Below are 14712 nucleotides of genomic sequence, written 5' to 3'. Positions count from 1 at the left end.
ACCAGAAGAAAACAGAATGAAACTGAGCTACTAGCATGACAGCAAAGATCGAGTTCACTTGTAGCAGTGCTCTGTATCGGCCTGCTATGTGACTAATAAAGTGACTGACAGCGGGCAGCCAGTGTTTGTGCATCCAAACATGCATCCACAGCATCAGATGCTTGTGCTCCACTATGTTCATGGAAGTCCCAACAAAAGATATTTCTCCTCAGACCTGCTAGAATCACGTAGGTGACCTATTTTTCTTTCAAAACGGTGATTTTTTCTTAAATGAGACAAATTTGCACACCTGATCTCTACTGTAATAGCTGCGGGTGGGTTGGTAGCTTTACATTATTTTATAATTTTGATCATATCTGGGCTTACCGAGCCTTTCTGCAGTTCCTCACAGCTGGTATCAGTCTCTGTCGTCCCTCCTCTGTTGTGTTGTACTTCATCAAGTCAAACTCATCCAGAACCTCCTCTGACATCTGCAGCATGTAGGCCAGAGCTGAGCAGTGGATCACAGAGAGTTTCTTCTTTGATCTGTTCTCTGACTTCAGGAACTCTTGGATCTCCTGATGTACTGAGAGGTCATTCATCTCCATCAGACAGTGGAAGATGTTGATGCTTCTGTCAGGAGAGATCTTATCACTGTTCTGCTTCTTCAGGTTGTTGATGACTCTCTTGATGATTTCTGGACTGTTGACTGTCTGACCCAGCAGACCTCCTAAGAGTCTCTGGTTGGACTCCAGAGAGAGGCCATGAAGGAAGCGGACAAACAGGTCCAGGTGACCATTTTTACTCCTCTGGGATTTGTCCATGGCTCTGCTCAGGAAGTCATCCAGTGTTGAATCAGTGTGTTTTTCCCCCAAGAAAGCCTCCAGTACCTTTGTGTTTCTGTTGGTGTAACAGTGGATCATGTAGACTGCAGCCAGAAACTCCTGAACACTCAGATGAACAAAGCAGTAGACTGTTTTCTGGAAGATCACACTCTCTCTTTTGAAGATCTCTGTACAAACTCCTGAGTACACCGAGGTCTCTGTGACATCCAGACCACATTGCTCCAGGTCTTCTTGGTAGAACATGATGTTTCCTTCCACCAGTTGTTCAAACGCCAGCCTCCCCAGCTTCAGAAGAACTTCCCTGTCAGTCTGCATCAGCTCCTGTGGACTCGTCTCATGTCCCTCATCATACTTCTTCTTCTTCCTCTTTGTCTGAACCATTATGAAGTGTGAGTACAGGTCAGTCAGGGTCTTGGGCAGCTCTCCTCTCTGCTCTGTAGTCAACATGTCCTCCAGAACTGTAGCAGTGATCCAGCAGAAGACTGGGATTCGACACATGATGTGGAGACTCCTGGATGTCTTGATGTGTGAGATGATTCTGCTGGACAGATCTTCATCACTGAACCTCCTCCTGAAGTACTCCTCCTTCTGGGCGTCGGTGAAGCCTCGTACTTCTGTTACCCTGTCAACACATAAAGGAGGGATCTGATTGGCTGCTGCAGGTCGAGAAGTTATCCAGATGAGAGCTGAGGGAAGCAGATTCCCCTTGATGAGGTTTGTCAGCAGCACGTTGACTGATGACTTCTGTGTGACATCAGACACAACCTGACTGTTGTTGAAATCCAGTGAAAGTCTGCTTTCATCCAGGCCGTCAAAGATGAACACAAGTTTACAGACAGCCAGCTTCTCTGCTGTGACTTTCTGTAATGTTGGATGGAAAACATGGAGCAGACTGAGAAGACTGTACTGCTCATCTTTGATCAAGTTCAGCTCCCTGAATGAAAGCAGAACCACCAGACTGACATCTTGGTTTTCCAAACCCTCTGCCCAGTCCAGAGTGAACTTCTGCACTGAGAAGGTTTTTCCAACACCAGCGACGCCGTTGGTCAGAACGACTCTGATGTGTCTCTGTTGGTCAGGTAAGGCTTTAAAGATGTTATGGCATTTGATTGGAGTGTCATGGAGGGTCTCCATCTTGGACGTTGTCTCCAGCTGTCTCACCTCATGTTGGGTATTAACCTCTTCACTCTGTCCCTCTGTGATGTAGAGCTCAGTGTAGATCCTGTTGAGGAGGGTTTCACTTCCTGTTTCATCAGTTCCTTCAGTCACATGTTCACATCTCCTCCTCAGACTGATCTTATGTTCATCTGAAACCTCCTGCAGACCATCATCCACTGAAAAAGAGAAAAGTGTGACAAAACAGAAAAAACTTTACCATATGGTAATGAGAACATATGAAGAAATAAAGGTCATAAAGTCCACCTGAAATCACAAGTAGTGTTGCAATGTAGTAAAAACTGAAAACTGTAGCTTACAAGCTACCATGACCATGTTAACTGTGTACAACAGTGGTGACTCAGGCTGGTTGAGGGGCAGGGGTGAAAAAATAAAAAGATCACCATCTCCATGTGGCGTGGCACCAGCGATATTTAACCATTTGATGGCCAAATAATTTTCTAGCATCTAAGGTAGCCTATATGGCACTGTGTTGTGTTTCTTCACTGGAAGGGAATCCTGAAGGGCATTAATTGTGTTTTATCTGCCAAAGAAGGCACTTTTTGAACATGGGGCTAGCCCCTTGAATCCACCAATGCTGACTAATGCTGATATCAGCAGGACAGGTTTTAGACTGTTCAATATGCAGATACTGATAAGCCAAGTTATCTACTGCAGCATCCAAACTGCTGTCAGCAGGGCACTTTTCCTCAGTGGATGTTTGTTTGGTCACTTGTTCAACAAGTTGATCTGCAGAATAAGATGTTTGTAAGTCAAAGAAGGAGACATTAGCAGCAAATGTAGGCTGTTATTTAAAGTCTTTGGCTCTTTTGTTGTATTTCAGGCATCTGTCTGGCTGTTAATCAGCGTGACTGTGAGTTTAATAGTTCCCTATCTCGATCTTTGCAGAAGGAGAACAAACATCATTCAGATTGATTAATGCAAAGACAAAACCCCCTGCAACCAGTCTGCAATTCTAGATGTCAGCACGACTATGTCCCATTGTCTTTGCCTACTGTAGGGTTGGAACAATATGCGATTTTCACGATACACTGACACACCACTGCAACTCTAGTCTGCTGCATGCCAGCAGGTGGGATACAGCTCCATATTGTTCTTTTTGGATGAAACAACAAATGTATATATATATATTAGGGGTGGGCGATATGGCAAAAATATCATATCACGATTTTTTTATTAGAAAATCACGATTTCGATTTTATCACGATCTTACATGTATTTATATTATGTATTATGCTATGTATTTAGATTTACATTTACTGTTTTTACTTTACTTTCTACTTTTTTTTCAAGCACAAAGGTAAAAGTAAAGGTAGTAATGTCTGCAAAAACCACAAACAGAAGATGTTACTAACTCTTTTAACTGAAACAGTCACCAGAATGTTTTGTTCACATGTTAAAATCACAACATTTTTCTTCTGGAGCAGGACAGATGCTCCCAGACCCCCAACAGGGGACTGGTTTACCAACATGACACCTTTTTCTCCTCTTATGAGTTTGCAGGTCTGTATTTAGTAATCAAAAAATAACAACAAGAATACAATTAAAGTACAACAACAGCAATAAAAATGTTGATTTTTCAAAAAAGGAAACAATAACATGCAAGGTTTTTAAATTGCAATTAAGTAAAAACACTAATACCACAATGTAAAAATACCTAAGTAAAGAACCTGAGTATTTTTTCATCACAGCAGGCCAGTGATCAGTGTTTCAGTGACTCTCTGTGGATCAGTGAATAGTTTTATTAATGGCAGCCCGTCACATTAAAAACATCGGCACCACGACATGATTTTCTATTTTCGGAGCTGCGCACCTTTTTCGCTCGTGTCTAGAAGGTAACTCTTTATTTGCGCAACTCTCGCGAGATTTGTGTCCGTTATTTCTAGTAAAATAATCAAACTCGCGCGATCTTTCGCAGGTCTAGGGTTCCCTTCTAGACACGACCCTCTGTCTCTGTCAAACTACAGACAGCAGACTGTCTGTAAACAGCACGATGTTACACTCTGCAGTGTTTCACACAAAGACTTTATTTGTGTGGACACACAGGTTTGGTTTGTCACCAACTTTGGCATTTTTATGTTTTTTAATCAGTCCGAGAGGACAATGGTATCAGTGATTGATTAGTGATCAGTCTGTCCTCCTCTCCTCCCTCACCTGTTCACTCTGCTGTGAGAAGGTCTGAAAGTTTCTCACAGAGAAACACAGACTCTCCTGTTTTACGTATAGACAATTGTTTAATTTTATAAGAGCATCTGGTTGGTGTCGATGTCATTAACCATCACGTTAGTTTCTGTTGTAATAAACTCCGTCATTAACAACAGTCTCCTCCACACGCAGCTTCTCTGCAGTTGGTCTGTGTGTTTCCTGATCAGATAAACCAGCACCGGAAACACTAGAAAAGTTGCGCCAGTTAAAATAGAAGCGTCCCGTCAAAATTTAAAATCTCTTAATAGTTTATTGGTTATAGGTCCGGGTCCGTACACTGAGGCACACAGTGCATCATAAGTGATACAGAGCAGATGTGTATGTTGCAGTAGAAAAACATTAAATTTTAGTTTGTAATGATATTTACAGTGATCTTAAATGCTGAGCTGTATGACACAACAGATGCATTAAAACAAGCAGTCTTACTTTGTTCAGTGCTGGTCTGACTGGCTGTCTGAAGTCCAGGTCTTGCTCTGGATCTTTTTCCACACTGAGGACAGGAGGAGTCTCTTAACGGACCAGACTGGTCCCAATAGGGGGTGATGCACTGTCTGCAGAACCAGTGTCCACAGCTGGTAGAGACTGGATCCTTCAGGACGTCCTGACACAAAACACAGCAGGACGGCTGCTCCTCCACAGAAACATGACTCCTCTTCCTCTTTCTGTGAAGACATTTCTTTATAATTAAAATGATACAATAATAATGGTCTTTGCTGTTTTACAGTCACTTTGAGCAGATTAGCTTGAGATAGTTAAGTTTGAATAGATGCCTGTGTCCTGTGGTAGAACATCAGTCTAACACAGATGGGATGTAACAGTGGTGTCACAGGTTCAAGTCCAGACAGTTGGTATTTTTGTCAGTCCCTTTAAGTTTCCTGTCACTATCTACTATCGAGGGGCAGACTGGGACATGAAAGCAGTTAGTTTGACAAAGCAGACATGTGAACAAAAAGTGGTCTCTGGCAGGTTTGTCTCAAAACCCTAAACTTACCTGACAGTACGACACAAGCCAAAATATCAATGTGCTAGTATCACAAATTCAGAGGACATAACCACTTTATTTCTTAAGAGGGAAACATTTGCATAAATATGTTCTGGAAAACTGATTGATGTGCAACTCCTCTCTCATTAATGGCTCTGCCTCTGATTGGCTACTACTTGTTGCCTTTGTTGATTGGGTTGATTAGGGTTAGGGTGGAGATATACTTGCTTTAACCCCATGGACAGAATTTGCGGGAAATAATCCTTTTCTGTGCAGAGAAAAACTCTGAGATCTTTTACTTCAACACCGTGAAAATGGGAGCAAAAACTGAAGTTACATTTTTGTTGAGTGTATTTCAGTCAGCAGCTGCCAGGCAGTCAGTCTGGGGCGTCTGTCTCAGTTCAGACTGTCCAACAGCCCTTGAATACTACTACTATGTTTGGTCCACCAGTCAACTATCAAATGAAGTCATACATGTAATTTAGATATTCTAAAAAAAAGTGCAGTCATCCAAATCTACATTTTACCGTTTTCTGCCCCTTTTTTGTCTGCAAATAACTTTCAGGCCTGGTCACATGTACACAATTGTGAGGCAGTAGCCATTGGCTGCCGAGACAAACTTCTTTGGTTAAGACTGTGACTCCACCCCCTCAAAGTTCACCAAAGTTAAACTTGATGCTAAGAAAGGATCAAAATTGTTGTCCATAAATGTCTATTCTTGATCTTCAGGAGCAATACATGCTGGAGAGATTCTGAGCTCAAAGCTCAAAGCTCCCAAAGTCTCTTACTTTGTGTCTGAGGGTCCAGGTTCATTACTGAAGAACAGAGGTGGATTTCTGGACGAGTCACTCTTCAGAGACAGACAGCTGGACACTGGAGACTCTGCTCTCTGTCTGCTGTACAGGAGTCTGCAAACACAAAGATGTTTTCATGTGTATCACATCAATCCTTGATAAATTATATGATGACAAAGACATTTAAGAAGCTGAACACACAAACTACTGCTATTGTTGATGATCAAGAGGTTGAAAAGTTTGTCTCTTAGATTAGATTACAGCTTTTCTTGGTGAGTGACAGCTGTAATAGTAAGAACAACATAAAACAAAGGATTTCTATTTGTCTATGTCACAAAAACAACAAAAAATACATGTAATTTACAGAGGCAAATGAAAAAGAGTCATAAATAAGTTAGTATCAGTTCTCTTACTTTGTGTCTGAGGGTCCAGGTTCATTACTGAAGAACAGAGGTGGATTTCTGGACGAGTCACTCTTCAGAGACAGACAGCTGGACACTGGAGACTCTGCTCTCTGTCTGTTGTACAGGAGTCTGCAAACACAAAGATGTTTTCATGTGTATCACATCAATCCTTGATAAATTATATGATGACAAAGACATTTAGGAAGCTGAACACACAAACTACTGCTACTGTTGATGATCAAGAGGTTGAAAAGTTTGTCTCTTAGATTAGATTACAACTTTTCTTGGTGACTGACAGCTACTAATCAAAAAAAGATGGGATGAAGGATTTCTACTGAGACTACAGCTATCAATTATTTCAATCAAGTATTCCATCTATTGATCAAGTAATCAAATAAGAAATTTGTTTGGTTTATTGGAGAACAATAGTAAATATACATAAGAGAAAATAAGATAAGTCCCTTAAAATTACCAACTAATCTTAGTGACTGACAGCTGAGAACATAATAGGATGAAGGATTTCCACTTGTCTGTATCACAAAAAAATCAACAAAAAACATGCCACTGTCAGAGGTAAATGAAAAGAAGTTGTATAAATGAGTCAGTATCAGTTCTCTTACTTTGTGTCTAAAGGTCCAGGTTCATTACTGAAGAACAGAGGTGGATTTCTGGACGAGTCACTCTTCAGAGACAGACAGCTGGACACTGGAGACTCTGCTCTCTGTCTGTTGTACAGGAGTCTGCAAACACAAAGATGTTTTCATGTGTATCACATCAATCCTTGATAAATTATATGATGACAAAGACATTTAGGAAGCTGAACACACAAACTACTGCTATTGTTGATGATCAAGAGGTTGAAAAGTTTGTCTCTTAGATTAGATTACAACTTTTCTTGGTGACTGACAGCTACTAATCAAAAAAAGATGGGATGAAGGATTTCTACTGAGACTACAGCTATCAATTATTTCAATCAAGTATTCCATCTATTGATCAAGTAATCAAATAAGAAATTTGTTTGGTTTATTGGAGAACAATAGTAAATATACATAAGAGAAAATAAGATAAGTCCCTTAAAATTACCAACTAATCTTAGTGACTGACAGCTGAGAACATAATAGGATGAAGGATTTCCACTTGTCTGTATCACAAAAAAATCAACAAAAAACATGCCACTGTCAGAGGTAAATGAAAAGAAGTTGTATAAATGAGTCAGTATCAGTTCTCTTACTTTGTGTCTAAAGGTCCAGGTTCATTTCTGAAGAACAGAGGTGGATTTCTGGACGAGTCACTCTTCAGAGACAGACAGCTGGACACCGGAGACTCTGCTCTGTCCTCCTCTTCCTCCACATAAACACTCATCTTCTGTTCTGAAGTCAGTCTGAGAGATAAAACAGTAACACTGACTGAGAGCTCAGAACACAAGAATAAAGTTCAGTGTTTCCTCTACATTCATTTAGGAGTGGCGGCCGCCACTCCTAAATCCTAGCCGCCACTCCTTCAAATTTCTTTCTTTCTTTTTTTTTTTTATTGTTGACGCAAATACACCACCGCCGCATCTCTCCACCTTCAAAACAGATTCCTGTTGGGTACTTGCGAGAACTAAGGTCAACTATAACTGTCTTGCTCAGTATGAAAATATACTTGCGCGTGCTCATTTGCATGATGCTAGCGTTGTTTGGGGGGCGTGGTCGTCAAGCACGTCAAGCACCTAGGCGACAGGGCAGAGTCAGAGGAGCAAATTCCCGAATTACAAATAAACAAAAAAGCAGCAAATTACTGGCCAGAGAAGAGGTAGACGTAAGTTATTAGCTTGAGATAACTCGACATAGATTTTACAAGTTAAACAGACGTTCACAATATGTTGATGACCAGCTAACGTTACGTAACTTATCGGTAGTTTAAGTTAATTTGGCCCGGTGCCAACTGCTAACGTGAGTAAACTAATTGATAGTATTAGGCTAACGTTAATATCTACACGCCATTATGTAACAACTGACTGCATTTTTCAGATGAGTTTATTGAAATATTTCTCTAAGAAGAGAAACGGAACGCGCCCCCCCCCCCCCGCTGCTGAAAAAAATCCTAGAGGAAACACTGAAGTTTGTTCAACAGACACGTCACTGTAAGAACAGGAGGTAACATGTGATCTCTCTCTCTCAGACACACACAGTACACAGGAGAAAAAAAAAGTCTTCTTTTAATCTGTACATGTTACAGCAGGTTTCATGAGGATTATTCTGAAAGTTAGTTGTAAAAACACTCACTCTGCCTCAGACTTCATTTCTCCTCCTTCTGCGTTGCTCTGTCGGTTCAAAATGGAGTCTGAACAGACTGACTGAACACTTTCACTTTCTACTTCTGGAACTTTCTGCATGACAGGACGCTAGAGGTGCTCTGATAACACTTTTTTTCAAACCGAGTACAGGATTACAAGTACTTAATGATGTCATTAAAGTTCTTACAGTAACTTTTAAAACATGTTTTATTTTCATTAGATGCTCACTTTCTCAATGTAACAAATCATTGTTGCTGTTTCCTGCTACAAGTGTAACCATGGTTACTATACATATTATATTTTTAGGATATTTGTAGTTAAGTTACTTTTCTGATTTTGTGTTCCTTATTAAGCTGGGCAGTTTAGTGTGTATATTTGAGTATAATCATTTCACAACATTAGTATGGACTTGCAGATTTAAGTTTACTATTATAAGTGGTCATATATATGATAATTCTTTAATTATCATTTACAGCATTTTACCTAGTATTTTAATTTAACGTGTAGTATTTAAGTTTCTTCTTCTTGTTTCTCTTGTCTAAGAGCTAATTAGTTCCTACCTGTCATTGTTTGGGGGGGACAGGTATGAGTGTGGCACCATTTGTGTAACAGTTTTGTTTTGATGTGAACCCCAAAGAGTGAAGTTGTGTGTCCTGAGCTGTCAGGCCATTTTGGTGAAGATTAAATACACAAAGAGAAGTTGTAGCATCTTATTACCAAGAAAGTGGCGGCGGTGTTTTGTCTTCGTATTCGGATTAATTTGCCGACGCATCAACTAGTTTATGCCCGCCAGGACTGATTGGATAGCGGCTGGCTGCGGTCTACAGCTGCACCCTGTGCATTTATTTCAGTTTTACATGGACTTACATGGAATTTTACAGACAGTTTCCACAGTCGCTGTGGTCATTAGTGGATGATGTTGAGGACAGCGAGTCTCTCACTGATGATGACCACGTAGCCAAAAAAAAGAAGGTTAGCCTCAGCAAACGTCTTGAACTCTGCATCGTGTTGGTTCTTTAGATGTTTATATGTATCAAGCAGCTACTTTTCATGATGTGGTATCAGGTGTGGGGTATCAGAGTAGTTTTATGAGTACGAGTATGAGTACTTCACGACAGTATCTGTATCGGTGCATCCCTACTGGATGCTCAACTCACGTCTTCATCCTGTCACCCAACTCTTCTGACTTTACAAAATCCTTTTCAATGATTCATCACTTCATCTATAACAGTCTGCTGTGGCAGCTCAGACACTAGACACTGTGTATTACCTTTGTGGAAAATCCCCCAAGCTCTCTCTCTACCTGTTAAAATTTCAAAGGAACTTACTTCAATGACTTAACTCAATTTTTGAAATATATTTTTGCTTTTTTTTTTAAATAAAAGATTAAAGTTTATCTAAAGAACGAAAGTAAATTATCTCAATAAAACATAATTAGTTGGTAAAACTTTTTAAAAATGTAAGAGTTTGAGCTGGGTTCAAAACTCAAAATATATTGAAGTAAGTTATCTTGAAATTTTGAATTTTTTAGTTTACTTCATAAATGAGGCTAAATATGTGCATTTAGGCAGAATAACAGGTTCTTGTTTTTTCATCTCATCAGTAAAACAATATACACATTTTAAATGCTTTTTAAAAGATGTACTGCAGAAAGAATTCATAAATCTTGCTAAATTTCAGTCTTTTAATTTTTTGGGGACCCAAATAAAATCTCCTGTGACCCACCTGTGGGTCACAACCCAGTCTTTGGAAATAACTGTTATATGCAATACAAATTTTAGTTCATTCATGTGGTGTCAGAATAATGGGAAAAATGATATGATGAATGATGAATGATGGGAAAATTCAGCTGAATGCCCCCTAAAGTCAGAACAACTCGGAAAGTTTGAGAAAATTTTGCCAAGTTGTTTTCTGTTGGCGTCACATTAAGTAGAAATATAGTGAACAAGAGTAAAAGTCTGACTGATTAAGTTTTATGAATTTGTGTATAGTAAATAATGTTTAGTCACATGTAATTTGTAATTTAGTATTAATTTGTAATCGTTAGTTGCTGTCCACGTAAAGTTACCTCATTTAATTATGAATGTTATTTATTAGTATTAACATGGATGTTACTAATAGTAGTGTTGAGCAGGAAACTTGTTACCAGGATTGTTTCCACTTAACAAATTAAAAGCAGAAGAACACAACAAAATACTTGAACGCACCATCCCCCACAAACCAACCGTTTGTTTACAGGAAAACCACAGACAGTTTTCAAAATGGTTCATGTACTTCCTCCTTGTTCGATGAAAAGATAAAAACACAGACCGTGACGGTTTGACTTTGGACAGAAACATAACCAGAAAGTTACACAATTTAACAATCTAACATGACGCTACTTCACATTTCCCACTCAGTTTAGGTGATAAAGTCACCTGTTGTCCTCGACTTGCTGGTTGTTATTTGCTCTAACATGAGGAAATCATATTTACTCTGCCGTCACCGCCCAGTTTCTTCTGCTGCTGTTTTCGTCTTCAGAAAGTTTTCTGAGACCCTAAAAGTCTGTTAAAGTATCATCTCATCCGAATAACACACACGGGAACCGAAAAAACAGCGTCTTGACGGACAAATTCATATTTTTTTCATTTTCTCCCGGAGAGTAACTTGTGACGCAGTTATTGTCTCCGACAGGCAGCACTCGGTAAAAACATTTTTTATCATAATTACACACATATAACTTACCGCTGTCCTGTTGTTGTAATCAGCGAGTGTTCGCATTGTAATACATACCTTTGTTTATATGTCCATTAACCTCTGAGTTTCTCTTTTCTTAAATAATTCACTCGACAAAGTGTCGCGTCAGTTTTCAGTCGCTACCAGAACGGACTCTAAAATTTGTGAAACTATCGCGAGATTTGTACACGTTGCCTCTACATGGTGCACGGTGTGCAAACTTATTATGTTTTATAATGTGGCTGCATTGTTTGTAAGGATCTGGGGAAATGTCAGACAACAGAAAGCACTTATTTAGGGTCAGAGAAAAATCATGATTTGGGTTAAAAAGGGGAACTCTCGCGAGATCCTCCGCGGGTCCGGGATTCCCTTTACACCCCACGCTCGAGATAAACTGCGCGCCGCGCCGGATGAGGTGGAGAGAAAAGCTGCAGTCAAATCGGATAGTTCTCAGGAGATTTAAGAGAATAAACAGGAGGAGACACTAACACCCTGTTAGATCACCTGGTACCTGTAGTTTGCAGACCATGTTCATAGTTGAAGAGATGAAATTTGTTCTTGATTACCACTTGAGTTGAATTAGAAGAGATCCCTCTTCTGTTATATGGAACATCTGTTCATTTATCTGCCTTGCAAAGCACTTTGAAACTGTTCGTTTGGTAAGTCATATATATATATATAACTTTTATTATTATCAGACACAAAATATCTGCTTGTTGTCAGATTAAAACATAATGAAGACTAATATATCTGCTTCAGACGATGCGCACAAATGATGACAGCCGGCTGTCAGAAAATATTTAAACACACCTTTTAACTAAATGTTAACTCAAAACCACATTCATCAAAAAAGTATTGGAAATGTTTCCATAGAGGAGTTATTTTGTTTTATCTTACATGTTTTTATGATTTTATCATGAATGTCATGATTATCTTTTTTTATGTTAAGCACTTTGCATTGCATTTTTCGAATATATTGTGCTAGATTATTATGATTTTATTTTTTTTAATTGGGTCAAAATCCTTGGATGTCATCACTTTCACCCTCATTTCTTATCCCACTGGTGGTTATTGGGAATAATCACAGTTAATCTCTTATCTCTAAACCTGATCCTGAACTCTGACTTGACTGAACCTGCAGGGAAACTCTGAGTTTTTGGCTCCAGAACAACTGATCAGAATTAGTTCAGTCAACTCAATCAACATTTTAATTCAGTGGAGGTAAACATGTGAATGTGTGCTTTTTTTTATTATAAAAAAAAAAAACAGAGCGGAGAAAGGAGTCGAGAAGTCAACACTATTTTATTAGATCAATCCTTCATCATTTACCCGACATCAATTTCTTTAATGTGCTGGAATCTGACATATTTTACATTTGATTTTTAAATGTATTTATCAGCTGTAACCTGATGGGGACAAAATGGCGACTGAAGATGAAAATATCCATGATGTCACAGATCGGTCTGTTTCCGCACCTCGATGACGGATCGGTCGTAAAAACGCTCCTGTTGAAGTCCTCGAGTAACAAGCTAATATCTAACCAGGATTTCAAGTTTTTAAAAGCTGAAACTTCTGCAAATTAACGTGTTCCAATATGCACTTTGACATTTTCATATTTCAATCGGATCGCATTAACGCGACAGTATAAATGAGGAAATGAAACGGCGGTGAACAGGCAGCTGCTTCAGGCTCTGCAGGAGGGGAAGAGTCAGAGAGAAACTCACAGTTCATTAAAGAAAACCTGCCAGGCTGCAGGTTGTTTCTTTATCTCTCAGTTATCTTTCTGAATCAGAAAACCCAGAGTTTCCCTCATCTCACGCTGAAAAAACCCCAGAGTTTTGATTAAGCCTGCTTTGTGAAACAGGACCCAAGAGACCAGCGCGCACTAAAAACCCCACAAAGATTCAAGAGAAGTTCAAAAATATTTAGAGAAATTTGTGTATCATCTCATGACCTTCAGATTTATTGTATGACCTTTTGGAAGGATGCAAAAAAAAATTGTTATAGTTCACTAAAACTAAACAAAAAACTTAAATAAGACGTCAAAAAAAAAAAACATTTTAGTTAAACTGAAATAAAAACTGAAACTAGACTTTCAAAATATTTATCTATTTTATATTTCCATATCTATATCTATATTTCCTCTGTATAATGCTACACAACATGTGTGTATAACAACACTATTTATGTAATTATTCTGTACAAACATCCATATCTCTGTAGAAGTGAAAGGTGTATATAGTTTGTGTTTTTTAAATTGTATTATTTAATTAATATTCTGTATATTTATTTTATATTTATATTTATCACTCATTTTTCAAACTGTACTTTTGATATTTGAGCTGCTGTAATGAGTTAATGTCCCCTATTAAAACTTCTGCAAACTTAAATGTCTCTTTCTTTGTCTCTTTTGTCTTTTTTCATGTCAACAACACCAATAAAAGACAAGCATTAGACCATGGACACCTAGTTTGACAGTATTTTGTCTTAATGAATCCCCTCTGAGAATTGGGGGGATAAAGTCCTCATAATCAATCAATAATCAAACTTGCATCACTATAAATTACAGTTAATCACAACAGCCAACACTGGTTTTACCCTTGTTGTTGCAACTTCCAAAAAGTGTGAGAAAAGTTAAAATGTTCTGCTCCTGTTTTTGCTGGGGACCCCTGTTGGTCCCTGGACCCCAGCTTTAAAAACAAAGGTTTACTATTCTTCTTCTACTGTTGCTGCTGCTATTATTGCAACCTGAATGACAAACGGTCAGACTTCAAGTTTTGGACCCTGCCAGCAAAAATAATTAGCTCACAGTTCATCACACAGTAATTCAGAGGGTGCAAACTTTGGACTATACCATTATTAAAGATTCATATCTGTCCTCTGGTCACCACGATCCAACACTGACATCTAGTGGTTAAACTGTATAATCCTTTCTAACATCACTGCCAGTACAGTAGGGTCAACTGGTTCTCAAGTAGGGGCCCGAGAACCTCCAAGGGTTCATGAAAAGTTTTCTGATTCATTCATTTTGACAAACTTTTTCCTTTTCACAATTTAAGAAGCCTATCATATTCAGTCATATTCATCAATTTTAAAATCCGTCTGTTGGTATCCAAACTGAAGTTTTTCACTAATAACTGTAAATTCATTAGCATGAAAACATTGTGAGTTTGAAAAATAAAATATACTTCATAATTATTGGGCTGTTAATTATGCTAATTTAAAAGTCTCATGCACGTGCTGTCAAGTATACACAGGTAGAAAATTTACACAGATATCTGAAGTTAGAAGTGTCTGTTGAATCTGACGTGGCGTGTTCGTACGAGAAAAAGTA

General features: G+C 38.8%; 1 protein-coding gene across 11 annotated transcripts in view; it reads right to left on the bottom strand.

Moving 5' to 3' along the window:
• Positions 1 to 11722, bottom strand: part of LOC146332350 (protein NLRC3-like) — a 42775-nt gene extending 31053 nt beyond the window's left edge. For 2 of the 11 annotated variants that reach the window (XM_084741740.1, XM_084741736.1), the window contains exons 1-5: positions 8653 to 9987; positions 7617 to 7766; positions 7006 to 7125; positions 6395 to 6514; positions 5976 to 6095 (exon numbers count right to left, since the gene is read on the bottom strand). In XM_084741740.1, coding sequence (XP_084597866.1) covers positions 5976 to 6095; positions 6395 to 6514; positions 7006 to 7125; positions 7617 to 7766; positions 8653 to 8762 — 620 coding nt within the window. In that variant the 5' untranslated portion in view covers positions 8763 to 9987. Of the gene's footprint in view, positions 1 to 366; positions 2159 to 4631; positions 4868 to 5975; positions 6096 to 6394; positions 6515 to 7005; positions 7126 to 7616; positions 7767 to 8652; positions 9990 to 11435 lie in introns of those variants that run through there. The other 9 variants (XM_084741779.1, XM_084741742.1, XM_084741738.1 and 6 more) reach the window with 9 other exon arrangements.
• Between the last annotated feature and the right edge of the window lie 2990 nt (positions 11723 to 14712).

Source organism: Lutjanus erythropterus, chromosome 2 (genome assembly GCF_056507025.1).
Source record: "Lutjanus erythropterus isolate fLutEry1 chromosome 2, fLutEry1.hap2, whole genome shotgun sequence".
Classification (NCBI taxonomy): domain Eukaryota; kingdom Metazoa; phylum Chordata; class Actinopteri; order Lutjaniformes; family Lutjanidae; genus Lutjanus; species Lutjanus erythropterus.
The sequence above is the reverse complement of the archived record's forward strand: the minus strand, read 5'-3'. Positions and strand labels throughout refer to the sequence as shown.